Genomic DNA, 13,794 nt, shown 5'->3' on the forward strand with positions numbered 1-13,794 from the left:
GCCGCGGATGCACCCAACGGGACCCACGTGCTGCCCACGACCGCACACAGTCGCTCTTCCCATCAAGTCAAAGGGCCTGTTTTCTAGGGGACACCACGTGACAGGGCCTTCAGTTAGACGGTCTGTGTGTCCCCACCAGCCAGCTGCAGCTGCTGAAGAGGTCAGCATCCCGAGCCCTGGCTCCCAGCCCCGCCCGGCTTCCCGCCAGTCCCCGAATACCATACTCCACCCCTCGGCCATGCCCTTTCGCTCCCTGCAGCAAATTCAGGCAAAGGTATTCAGAAGCAGCGGGAAGCTGTGGAAACAGGACGCTCTTCGTGGAAAAACGTGGAAGTAAAGCAGTACCACGGTGCCTGCAGAAGGGATCAGACAGCAGTCCGTTCCCTCGAGGCGCTCGCCCATCTACTCTACGCCGCCGCCGCTGCAGGGCAGCCTCTACCGAGCGCAGGCTTGGCTGACGGGCCGCTTCGGGTACCTCTCGGACACGGCCTCGGCGAGCTCCTCCTTCCGCTCCATCTCGAGGACCTCGTCCTCCGTGTACTCCAGCTTCACCCGCTCCTCGGCCAGCTCGCGCTCCACGGCCTGCAGCTGGGCTGTGGTTCTGGCCAGCAGCGCCGTCACCGCGTCCTGCGGGGGGCACAGGGGCGCCCTTGAGCCGTGGCTGGCCGCCCTCGCGGGCTCTCCAGGGCCAAGAAGCGCACGCCGCGTGCCAGCGGGACGTGGCCGGGCCACCTCGTACAGCTCCGAGGGCGCAAACGTTAAAACCACCCGTGTGTCGCTCGTCTGCATTAAAGCCACCGTCACGAAGGGCCATATGCATCGAGGCCTCCCGCTCCCGTGCCTCCCCTTGAACCTGCCCCTCGGGCACCGCTACGCTCCCACACTTAGTGTGCGGAGACGCTCGTGAGAGACGAAGCCCCGTGACAGCGGGCGGCGGCGGCGGGAGAGGCGGGCACACGTACCGTCTTTCCCACGGCGGCAGCTGGTGCGGGGTCCCTGGCGGCACCCCCTGGCCGCTCGCTCTCCCTCGCCCTGGGCGGCCCGCAGCTGCTGAACACCTGCACCGCGTACCAGCGCAGCTCCATCTCGCTGGACCCGTCGTAGTCGGCCAGGTTGATCTGAGCAATGCCCTGCACGAGTGTTTAGGGGGGAAAAAAGGCAGAACTGAATGATTTCACCTTAACAACCAAGGGGAATCTTGTAAAACATCAAGGTGGCCCTTCAGTCGTAACCGGAAAGGCAGAATGTGTCATTGCTCTTCAAAGGACTGCAGTAAAATGAAAGAGGTAGCAGAAGATCTTCTTGAGGTTCCTGGCCCGCTGCTTCGGCCCCATGGGGAGGTACCAGGAGGGGGACAGGGGCAGAGAGTGGACAACCTGGGGGTGGGGGTGGGAGGTAAGGCTCAGAGTCTGCCCACTGATGAGCTGTGGAGTCGCTCAGGGATTTCTGAAACAAGACAGGGCTGGCTGAACGCCACCATCTAATTCTACTGCCAGGGGTGAGACCAAGGGGTGAAATTGCAACCTCACAAAGAAACCATCCTGGTTTCCAAGTCATGGCCCCGGCCAGTGCATGGTTGGGGCACTGAACACAAGCTGCTCATGGTCTTAGTTCAAGGAGTACCAGATAAAACACAGAGCAGCCAGTAAATGTGAACTGCAAATAAACAATGGATTTCTTTAAAGCATTAAGTATGTCCCAAATATTGCATGGGACATACTTATATTAAAAAAGAATCCATAGTTTATTTGAAATTCACATTTAACTGACCATCCTCTACTTTTATTTGCCCAATTTCTCAACCCCACTTAGTTCCCTCAACTGGAAGCAATATAGGGCAATACAGAAGTCTTGCAAGTATTAGTTGAGATAATATATTTAAAGTACAGTGTACCTGGCAAGACAAATCCCTTTCTGTACTCCCAGCTACAAAGATCGCTTCACATGATGACAATTTCTAAGCAACCCACCACAGAAAAAAGGCAGGAGGGGAGGGAGGGGAGGAGGGAGACAGGAAGGAATGAGGGGAGGGAGAGACCAAGACAAAGAAGAGAGAGAGGCAGGCAGAAAGATAAAGAAGACAAAAACAAAGAGAGGACAAAAGATGGAGCGACAAGAAAGAATGAAACACACACAAAAAAGGCAGGAAGACAAGAAGAGAAGGGACAGGAGAGAGACAAAGACTGATCGGAACACAAAGAAAGGAAGGGGGGGGGAGGAGAGCAGAAAGGAAATGGAGGGAGGAGGAGGGACATACCAGCAGTTCTTCCTGCAGCTGCTGATTCACTGAACATATATATAATTGAAGTGACTTCAACGTCAACATGCTTGAATGCACAGGGATTCTGAAAATTTCATTAAATACCAGGGGGGCCTGGAATTCCAGAGCCTTAGAGCAGTAAGTGTTTGGGGTGCCAGAGTCGATCGGCGGCAAATAGACGCGGATGTGTCTGGAACCAGAAAGAGGGAAGAAAAAAACAGAGAGGTGACACTTACTGACAGATCTGTGCGAAGAAATGCATGAACCACACACACGTATACACGTGTATGTTTCGCTGTTCGGATGCCCACGGGCAGAACCTTAAAGTCTTTTGGAAAAGGTCCTTTTCTCACCTAAGAGTAAGCCCAAAGAATTGACGTGCCCCTGGAGATCAGGAGGGAAAAACGCTCACAAAGAGAAAGGCTCACAAGTCAGTAGTTATGACTCTGGAAGGAGTCAAACAGGTCCTGCTTTCACCAGCTTTTTGGGAAGCCACCTGCACTGATCTCTCCATGGCCTCCTGGCTCCCTCTTCAAGCTCTGCCTGCCTTGCCTCCAAGACCATTCACACCAGCCTGGGCTTCCTGCCCTGTCCACTCTCAGCAGGGAACAAACGAGAAGCTCAAACACTGGTGAATGCCGCGAAGTACTCCATCAGGGTGAGCAAAATCCCAGGGTGAGCCCTCAGCCACTTACAACCGGGTTGCTCCCAAGGCCTTTGGCCAGGGCCCTCTTTAGAGGACAAGTTTGTAAAGACTCATGCAAGGGGACTGCACCCTTGGGCTTCAATGGCCCCTGACTGGTATGCTCTGTCGCCTGGCCAGTGGGACGCGCTGGGCAGCCGTCTTGGGCCACGGAGCTCACAGAGGTCGTGCCCTCCAAAGGCAACAACGCGACTTTCCTTCTCCTTCGCTCAGACAAGGGCCCCTGGTCCCGGCCAGACGCCTCTCCATTCACTTCGCAGGATCACAGAGCGGAGCGCCACTACATCAGCCACTCTTCTTAAAACTTCCAATCCTGCCTATTCAGACACCGCCCGGTATCTTATCAGGAATAAACTTTGGACCTCAGGTTCCCAAACGGGCTTTGCCCTCCCGCAAGTGCCGAGCAGAACAGGTGAGCGAGCCAGGCCGTGTGGAGGCGGCCCAGGAGCTGCCACCGCGGGCCGGGGGCGGTCCCCGGGTCCCCGAGGCAAACCGCTGCCGCCAAGCCAGCTTACATCTTGCAGTCTTCCTTCATGACCAGCCCCGCAAAATTCTTCAGTTGGAGCACGTTCACAAGAAGACACTCACTGGCGCTGTCGAGCCTAGGAAATAAAAGAGCAGCTCGTAGGCTGCGCACCCCCCGCAGCGGGAACCTCCTGGTGACGGACCTCCAGCAGCGGCCCTCAGCTGCGCATGCTCCGTGCGGCCGCGGACAGAGGCAACTCCGGGCCGGCTGTGCGGCCACTGCCCAGGGCGTCCCGTGCCCCCTGCTTACGGCCCCGGGAGCCCAGCTCCATGAGGGGACAGCTGCCAGCCGTGACCCTCAGTGCTGGGGGACGGCAGTGGAGCCGCTCTTCCCCAGCCCTCCTTCCCACCACCTCTGTCCCCTCACGTGAGCCACCGAAGCGGGCAGGGAGGGGGTGTCCAGGCCGGGAGCGCCACCCAGACCGTGGGGGTCCCCGCATCCCTCCCGGCCTGCAAGTGTGGGTCACTGGGTGGGCGCCGAGCTACAGATCATCTCTAGGAGCGACAGGGTAGGGGTGGCCTGTACTCACAAAAATCCAACGTGGATCTGGGGCCCTTCATTCCCACAAGCGTCTCCGTGTGCAGACTCGTCAGTATCCTCACTCCTGAACAAACCGGAAAGTCACCGGGGTTAGTCCCCCGGGAGCCGATGACTGCCGGTTTGGCAGAAGCTCTCTCGTGCTGGGGCGCTTCTTACCGAGAAGAGCTTTCTTACGTTGCGACTTACACAAATTCTTCATGTGACTGAAAGGACACAGCAGGCCCACGACACACCTCCGTGGGTACCTGCCTACAAAGTGCTGTTGGTTTTGAGAAAATGACTCGGGACACCTTTCAAAACCACATGCGCTGCTCAGGACAAACTTCCAAACTAACTCTTAAACCATTTGCAGTAAGTGAGATGTCTGACAGACACCTGAAAGGAAACAATGACATCAAACTTACCAAACCGAAATAAAGCCCAGAATCCCAAAAGGTGTTTTGTCGTTACAAAGTGATTCCTCTAGCTTAGGAAAGAGGGGAAGGAGGGAGAACATTCAGTTCTAATGAATGCCCTTTCTAGAAAGGCAGGTCTCTCTTAACCACTGGCTCTCCTTTCCCAGCTCTCATGGGCTTAGGCCTTCAAGTGACCAGGGCCAGAGAGGAGGAAGTCATCCTCGAACCACGGAAGGAGGGCCAACCTCCAGACGCCGCACAGAAGCCAGAGGAGTTTTCTTGGCGGGTTGCTAAGGCCCAACCTACCAAAGTTGAGAGAAGCCAGGAAGAGATTCTAGCCTTGGAGACACACACAGTTTCAATATGCACAGGTCCCAGTATGCATATATTTTGTGCTTAACAGCAACACCGTGGGAAGGCTGCTGAGGGAGAAGATCAGCTTCTAACCTTTTGGTCGGAGGCTCAAATACCCCGCTATCGCTGGCTAGCGAATAATCCGACAGGCATGCAGACACTCGGCGCGCTCTCCTCTCCAACCTCTTGGCACTGTCTTCTCGAAGAGTCACTGCTATAAACAAGAGACACACCTGGGGTCAGGAGGTGACAGCATGGGAGGCCGGGGACCGTGAGGCCAAGAAATGAACACTCTAGGTTACAGCACATACAGAGTTACTAAGTGCTCCAGAGACACGCCGTTATATAGACATACATCATAGATACATGCGTATGTTTCAATATGCTGCACTCACAATTTTTTTTTAATATTGAAAAATTGAAGAAATAGACTTCTGGCTACTTCTTTAAAAGCTCCTTACTTTAAAAAAATTTTTTTTAAAGATTTTATTTATTTATTGGACAGAGAGTGAGCACAAGCAGGGGGAGCGGCAGGTGGAGGGAGAGGGAGAAGCAGGCTCCCCGCTGAGCAGAGAGCCCCACATGGGGCTCGATCCCAGGACCCTGGGATCATGACCTGAGCCAAAGACAGATGCTTAACTGACTGAGCCACCCAGGCGCCCATAACAGCTCTTTGGACAGTCACAAATCTCTCTTCACCTCCTTAATGAGCACAAAGAACAGAAGATGATGGGGGGGATGCCCCTTCATGTCACACTTTGGGAAAGATCATCATCCCTGAAAGACCGGGAAAGAAAGGTTACCCCAAATGCAGACAGCCCCTGTTACCTAAACGTACACGAGTGGTAGGTAGGGGTATTTTTCATTTCCTTCTTTATGCTGCTTGGTATTTCCCATATTTTATACAATAAACATATACTCTATATTTTTCAGGAAAAAAAAATTTTTTTAAATTATCCAAATAAACCCTAACAAGACGTGGTGACTTTCAAGTCAGAGGACACAGCTGATCCCCGACTCAGCCTTTGGAAACAGCTCCTCTGCAGCATCCTCCCAGCAGCCCTGGGGCCAGATTTGCTTCTAAAATTGCTTTCCTGCGGTTAGCAAACTACCGTTACTAGGCAGCTTATTTTTGCCTTGTAGCTCTTTTAATCGAGAGCCGAAAACAGCCGTCGACATTTTTCCTTTTAGCATTTCATCCACTGTCTTTGCTCCTTCCCTCACAAGTTCCTTTTCACAGAGCCAATAAAAGCAGGCACACCATCCTCCCGTGCTAGGTGTGAATGCGCACGCGGGAGTCTCCACGCTTTCCAGAGAGGCAGACTCGGTGAGAAGACAGAAATTAAACATGGAGCCCCAAACTGAGCCTTCCTCTGACATCGTGATCCCTTTTGTTAATAGCGCGGGTCCCTCCGTCCTCTTTGTGCTTCTCTTCGGCCACCTACGCTCCGAACACAAAACTCTAGGCACCTGTGCATCCCCACGTTGAGGGAAATGTCCAGTCCACTGATGACCAGCTCGCTTTTCAACCAAATCATTATCCACACACCGATTAAATCCAAACACGCTAGACAACATACAAACAGACAGAGCTGTGGTCTCTGGTCTCACGATCTCAACTGCAGACAAAAGCTGTCCTTCCAAAGGTCTGCAGTGCCAAGCGTGGGCACCTACAGGCTCCTCCCTGGCCAGGGACCGAAGCTGGCTCCATTCTGGGGTGGCTGGAGGCGCGGACTCTCGAAGTCCAGCACTTCTTGTCACTCCTGCCACACGGGAGGACCCAAAGCCCCCAGCTCAGAATCGCAGAAGGAAGCCGTTTGTTGCATGGATCTCCGGCCAGCGAAGCCGCTCCCTATCTCCATCCCTAGCCCTGACCCTCAGCCTGGCTCCTAGGCCCAGCCTTGCATTCCTTCGAGGAAATACCACCAAGCAACGATCCCAAGCACTTCCGGTGAACCCGACGGTGCAACGCTCACAACGTTTCTCTCTCACTGCAATGGCCGTCTCGGAGGAGAAAAAGGAAATGAAGGAATCAATCCTCAGTGATCCCAGGCTTCGTTACTGCATTCACGGAGTAAGTCGCACCTGGCAGCAGGTGTCGGAAGGGAGTATGATCAGCAGTTGCCCTGGGTAAGAAAAAGCGCACAGCATATCCCACGCTGCACCCCCTGCCATCTGCCCCGGGGCTTCAAGACAGCGAGATGGAGCACGGCGGGGGTGGGGGCGATGGGGTGGGGGGGTGGGGGGGCAATGCCAGGGAGGGAAGGAATAAACAGTCCCCCAAACATTCATTTTAAAAAGCTCTGATCTTTCCATCATTAAAGACAGACAGACAGACACTGAGACCTGAGGACATCAGCACTGCTTGACGAAAAGAAAATATAATGAAAATCACATTTTGGGCAAAGCTGCCAGTTGGCATATAGTAAAGTAATAAAAGCCACTGAAGTCTGGGAAAAAACACAGAGGAATAAGTACTTCCAGCTTTTAGAAAAGTTCTTGTACAACTTTAGTGGCCATAAGTATTAATGCTGAAATAATAATAATAACAATAATAATAATGGTAAGTAGCGAGCTACATTAAAGTACAACTATGCGATATGCCCTTCTTGGCCACACCCCTCCCGTCCTGAACACACTGATTCACTACACAAAGATGTGCCTGCTGCCTGACCAACAAGGTGAAGGATTCCAAGTCACTTACAGTGAACGTTTCTGTCGAGCCGCATGAGAAAGGAGATAAAGAAAAAAAGCACAAAGTGAAAAAACTGCAGAATTTAAGCCAACAATTTTAAACAGAGTATGAATATCATAAAAACGTCAATAAACGGATGAACTAAATCAAGGCTTTCCCAGATTTAGATTAGCAAATACTAATGGGAAATGAAAATAGGAAAAGATTTCAAAAATCATGACACATTTGGCTTTTTTTAAAGATTTTATTTTTAAGTACTCTCTACACCCACCGTGGGGCTCAAACTCACAACCCCGAGATCAAGAGTCGCACGCTCCACGGACTGAGCCAGCCGGGTGTGCTGACACATTTGGCTTTTAAAATCCCAGAAAGATAAAAATGTAGTAAAAATATTAAAAACATTAAAGATTATAGTCTATTTTCCCACTCCCCTGTCCCACCTTCTGCCTCCACAGATCGATTTAAAACACAATGGAAGAAATTATTCCTAGAGCTTCCTTCGTAGGTTTGGGCAATTTTGAATTTCAGCTTACTACAATTTTCTCTTTCTAAAACTTGCCGGAGGTCAAACTTAGACTGTGCTGCTCCTAAGGAAACTAGAAAGTCAGGGGGGGACTACATGACGGCAGGCATCGTAAACGAGGACAAAGATCCCTGATGACTCTAGGCTCAAGTGTTCCCACAAACATCAAGAGAGGCAAGAAGTCACTCTGTGTCCACGCCTGAAGCTGGTTACCCAATCCAGCCTTCTGGGAGCACCCACCAGGACCAGCGCATTCACTGAGTTAATGATTTCGAGTTTATAAAGACCCAAGTCTACTGACACTGTCATACAAGAATTGACCACGAGGTGGCAGTACCTGAACGTAGCATAACCAAATACCTCCCAGCCTAAGGAGTCTGAACCATTATAATGTCAGCCAGAGTGGGAAGAAAAAAGTAAAGAAATCAGGACCAGAAATTAAGTCAGCTCTTCTCCCTCTCATCCTGTCTTTCCCCTGGCCCAAAAGGGCTCTTGGGCCTTGGGATTTTCTGCCTCATGAGACTGATATTCTTGTGTCTCAGCCTTTAAAGACAGGCGGGCAGGGAGGTGAGGCATTGAGGGCAATCAGCTTAAGCAACAACAGATGTGCAATTTGGTCCCCATTTTGTGTTTTCTTTTTTGAATTAAAGGCGTAAACATGGAGCACTGACCCTGTGATTATAAAGAAGAAAGGGAATGAGGGGCACCTGCATATGTGAACTCCAGAAACCGTATACCTGGGGATGTGAGAGGCGTGCTTGTAAACACAGAGAAGACAGCAAAATCACTGACGCCAAAAAGCCACAGGGCTGGCCTCCCGACCTCACAGATCTCTGGTCCGGCGTGTAGGTGCTAACAGAGACCATTCTTCTATTATAGCTACAATAACCAGTGTGGTTATATACATAAAACTCAGGCTAAGAGAACAGTGGTGAGTGAAGACCGCCTTGTTCACGGGCAGGGAAGCCAAGACTCAGCCAAGTCCGGGGATGCACTCAAGGTCACACGGCTAGCCAGTCAACAGGCCAGGGAACAGGATCTGGGCCTCTAAGCTGCGGGTCTGAAGCCGTTTCCACTACACCGCCCTGGCTTTGTCCTCACGTTTAATTTCTGCCCCCTGCTGCTGAACCGCTCACCGGTGCGTGGCCAGGTTTCTCAGCCTCGGCACTGCTGACATGTTGGCTGGATGGTTCCTGGAGGCGGGGGCTGTGCCGGGCACCGCACGATGGTGAGCCGCATCCCCGGCCTCCACCCACCAGATGCCAGCAGTACCCCCTCCCACGGCCTTCACTTGTGACAACCCAACACCGTCTCCAGCCATTGACGAGGACCTTCCAGGGTTCAAAATCTCCCCTGCTTAAGATCCACTAAGCTACACAAATATCTAGCGTTTGCCTAAATGGAGTGTCGAAAACCTTTCTGCTTTGTAAATAAAAGTTCAGGAACTTCAGGAATGAGACCTTGCTCTTGGTCCTCTTGGAAACCTAAGGGAGTTAAAGTTGCTGGAGCTTGGCTCAGAAAAGCACATGGGGTCAAGATGAGGAGGGTCGGAGCCCAGGCCCTGCTTTGTGCATAAGCCATCAGCTGGAATACTCTTTAGAGCACCAGTTCCGTTTTCTACATGGGCTACCACCGGAAAGGCCCAGGCACCAAGGAGAAGCTGAATTAACACGGACGAGATGCATGAAGTTCGCCTTGCTCGATTTGAGGACCACCAGAGAAATCGGATGGGTAGAAATGACGGATGCTTACTGGCATATCTTTTGAAATTACACCGATCACCTTCATTCCCATGTTTGATAAATTACACCTTTGAAAACTGTAAGGACAGAGGCTAAGAGACGAAGTCACAGGGACAAAGGAATTAGAGATGTACACCGGGGCTACAAGCAGACCCAGCCCAGTGCTGCTCTTCGGCCACATGCACCCTGGGGCTGCGGGAATTCACGGAGGCCCCAGGACCCCCTTAGCAGCCTCTGACTACGGGAAACTGTGGTGCTTACCGTCCTTTTCAACGATGAAGCACGTCCTGAAAACAAGCCGAACACCTGGGAAAGACGACTTGGCCATCTCCGTGACCTCTCCAGGCCCCAGACCCCACGGCCCCATGAGGAAAGCACACAGACAGCAGGCGCGCCCTCCTCCTCACCCTACCAAGTCTGAAACCTACAGCTGGCCACGGAACTGAAGAGGCGGCGGGCTTCAGTGCAACTGCACGCGATTTCTTCCCCGAACCCGAAACCCTTCTTTTCCCGGGACGGAGAAAACCCACAGCACTCCTCAGTACTTACTTGCAGCCGTGGGAGCGGCGGTCACTTGGGGTCCGCGCTCGCGAGGTCCTTCCCCATCCCCGGGGAACCCGTGCGGCTGAAGGGATGCCGTGCCCTGCAAGTCTTCGTCCCCCAAAGCACAGGCCTGAGCCCGCAGTCTGTCGAGGGCGCCCAGGCCGGGCACCTCGAAACTGTCCCCCAGTTGGGCCAAGGGGGAGTCGCGCGAGGCCGGGAGGAAGGGCGTGTCCAAGGGCGAGCTCGGGGGAGACAGAGAGGACAAGGAGGAGCGGGAGGACAGGGATGCCAGGGACTGCGGCGTGTCCAGGGAGCGCCTCTGCTTGTGGAAGCCCGAGGGGACCGGGGAATCTAAGAAGGGGGCATCTCGTCCCAGGGAGTCGAAGGGAATGAGATCGAAGCGCAGAAGCTGGCCACACTCGGCGTCGGGTTTCTCGTACTGCGGGACGCCGTAGATGTCGGTGAAGCTGACAGAGCTCAAGGACCCGCGGCTGGAGGCGAGCGAGCCCCGGCTGGAGGCCAGGGACCCGCGGCTGCTCCCCGAAGACACAGTCAGGGTGCTGGCGGACAGGCTGAAATGAGAGATACCCCACGCTCTTAGAAAAGCGGCCCGAAGACCTGTGCTTAAGCCCCACCGTTCTCCACTGCAAAGCTGAGCATCTGGTCTGTTCCAGACGGAACGAAATCCTGCCCCATCCTCCCATTAACCAGAGCATGTCTTTAACCACTCACAAGCATTTATAAGGCACCTTCACTAGTATTTCCCTTGTTTCTTTTGAATGTCAGTAGAGAGGGACAGGTAACATCAGAGACTCACGCCTGACTTCAAGTTCCAGCTCAAACGCAGACTAGCTGAGCCCACCGGGTCAAGCAATTTGCCCTTTCGGGACCCCCCACTTTCTCACTGGGGGCTGGGAGATAATCATTCCTACGTCGTGGCATTTTTAGGAGGAATAACTGAGAAAATACATAGAAAGCCGTTAATACTATGCCTCACGATATACTAAGTATTTGAAAATGAAGCTATTACTGAGCATCCAATTCTTACTTTAAAAATATTCATATCATTTTTTAAAAAAACAAAATAAAACTATCCATGTGCACAGGGAGATGGATATATACACTTCAGAAGCTGTAAATTATAAAATCATTAGACGTATTTGACTTCAGACTCGCTATTCTGCAGCCAAGCTTGGTTCTCCTCACATTCCCTGAATCATACATTAGCAGCTCCTCTTAAAAATACAATGTAGCCGCTTTCCCACTCTGTGTTTACAACCACTTCCTGTTCTAAATTCTGGTAGGAGAAAAACAAGCTAAAGGGAATGATGAAGCTCATGGACATGCCACTGTAACATGATAATTAGGTATAGCTTTCTCTTTTAAAGTTACCTGCCTTTTTAGGGGTGCCTGGGTGGTTCAGTCAATTAAGCACCTGACTCCTAATTTCGGCTCAGGTCATGATCTCGTGGAGCCTGCTTCACATTCTCTCTCCCTCTGCCCCCAACCCCCCCAAAATAAAAATAAAAATAAAGTTACCTACCCTTTTTTTTTTAAAGATTTTATTTATTTATTTGACAGAGAGAGACACAGCGAGGGAGGGAACACAAGCAGGGGGAGTGGGAGAGGGAGAAGCCGGCTTCCCGCCGAGCAGGGAGCCCGATGCGGGGCTCGATCCCAGGACCCTGGGGATCATGACCCGAACCGAAGGCAGACGCTTAACGACTGAGCCACCCAGGCACCCAGTTACCTACCTTTTTAACTGGGACTGGAGATAGGACGTTAGGCGGGTAGCTTCTTCCAGCTGCATAAGTAGACAATTTCTTTTTTCTTGAAGTAGAATCCTGTAGGTAAGAAAATTGTCCATTGGTGGATTTCAAAGAGAACGAGTTTATATTCCCAACAAGAAATTCAACTGTAAATTTCCCCAAGTGATTTAGGTTTGAATGACTCAATTCTAGAAAACACATGTAGGTCACAAACACCAAGATAACAGAGACTGTTTTTCTCTTGCTTGACACTGTCCCCCCAGCCCCCTGAACAGTGCCTGATACACCGTAGACGCTCCACAGAGGGGGGGGGGGGGGGGCAGGTGCATGAACAGACAGGAAGGATGAGAGGCTAGGCTAGAAGATGGCCTCAAATGCAGAGCACGCAGTAGTCTGCTGGAATTCCTTAGGACAAATCAGAATCCCTCGCTTAAGCCCTGCTCTGGGCAAAAATGCATGGATCCTAAAATCCATAGAATTTAGATTAGACACAAATAAAACAAAACAGCAACTGTCACAGAGTTGGAGGGCATTTTTTCTCTTCTTTCCATTTTCTTCGACTTTAGGCTAATTTCTGAAATGAACTTTTTTTTTTTTAAAGATTTTATTTATTTATTTGAGAAAGAGAGCATGAGAGGGAGGAGGGTCAGAGGGAGAAGCAGACTCCCTGCCGAGCAGGGAGCCCAATGTGGGACTCGATCCCGGGACTCCAGGATCATGACCTGAGCCGAAGGCAGTCGCTTAACCAACTGAGCCACCCAGGCGCCCTGAAATGAACTTTGTCCACTGCACTAAGTCCCCTGCCTCGAATGGAGCCCTACACGTGGTACAGGCACTCGACACTTCCTGAATGAATGAATGAATGAATGAGTTTGCCTCAGAACAAAACAGTCCTTGTTTATAAATCAAACGATGGCATTTAACATGTGACCAGGTAGGCACCCTTAAAATAGTCACTCTGTCCTTTGACGGGAGAAAGGCTTGACACCGTGCCAATCCCCAGTGACACTCACTACCTGGCGATGAGGGCACTGGGGCCGAGGCAGGCAAAGCCTGGCCAAGCAGCGGGCCCATCTCAACCCCAAGACGCCACCCTCGGTCGCTTTGTTCCATCTCGACACCAGGTCTCTCTAACGTCCCTCAGCCTGCTCCCAGGGAAAGCTGCCCACCTCGGGGGCCCATGCTTCTAATTCAAGCATGCATCCGATGAAGGGAGGTACACAGAGAAACAGGCCTGCCTCCACCAGGCCCAGAACACCCCGGCTGCAGGAGCCCTGGGGGGGCACTTGGCGCCCCTGCCTCACCGGGCAGCACGGGTTGTAGACAGAGACCGTCTGCAGAAGTGGCCAGCATGAAAGTGCTTGTCAGCACCAGGGGACAGCCCTCCCTGCCCAAGGCCGTTTAGCGACAGATTCAGGAGACACACGTGGGCCAATTCAGTCCCAGTGGAGGGCTCTGCATCCCAGGACTCAGCTCCTGGGCTGGTCCCACAAGAGACTCCATCAGCTGGACAAGCTTGGCTGACCCAATCCCTGAACCCAGGCATCGAGGGTCATACCAGCTCCATGGCGTTCCATGGATTTGTACCCTGGGACCCCAGCACTCACGTGTGCTGGAATTTCCACGAGGCAAGGGCAAAAACAATCAAGGGTGCATGGGTGTGGGGTCCTGAGAAGCAGGGGGCATTCATGGGACAGAGTCCATCCCCCTTAAGAGACAACCAACCCAACGAACTCCCAGGTCC

The 13,794-nt window shown here is 52.3% G+C and overlaps 1 protein-coding gene across 1 annotated transcript in view; it reads right to left on the minus strand.

Annotated features, from left to right (window-relative positions):
• WWC3 (WWC family member 3) overlaps positions 1-13,794 on the minus strand; it is a 69,552-nt gene that overhangs the window by 18,916 nt on the left and 36,842 nt on the right. Inside the window, exons 9-16 of the mRNA XM_044911635.1 lie at positions 12,036-12,125; positions 10,288-10,853; positions 4,872-4,992; positions 4,019-4,093; positions 3,479-3,565; positions 2,258-2,450; positions 963-1,130; positions 460-627 (exon numbers count right to left, since the gene is read on the minus strand). Of these exons, the coding sequence (XP_044767570.1) occupies positions 460-627; positions 963-1,130; positions 2,258-2,450; positions 3,479-3,565; positions 4,019-4,093; positions 4,872-4,992; positions 10,288-10,853; positions 12,036-12,125 (1,468 nt within the window). The remainder of the gene's footprint in view (positions 1-459; positions 628-962; positions 1,131-2,257; positions 2,451-3,478; positions 3,566-4,018; positions 4,094-4,871; positions 4,993-10,287; positions 10,854-12,035; positions 12,126-13,794) is intronic.

This window comes from Neomonachus schauinslandi, chromosome X (assembly GCF_002201575.2).
Source record: "Neomonachus schauinslandi chromosome X, ASM220157v2, whole genome shotgun sequence".
NCBI lineage: Eukaryota > Metazoa > Chordata > Mammalia > Carnivora > Phocidae > Neomonachus > Neomonachus schauinslandi.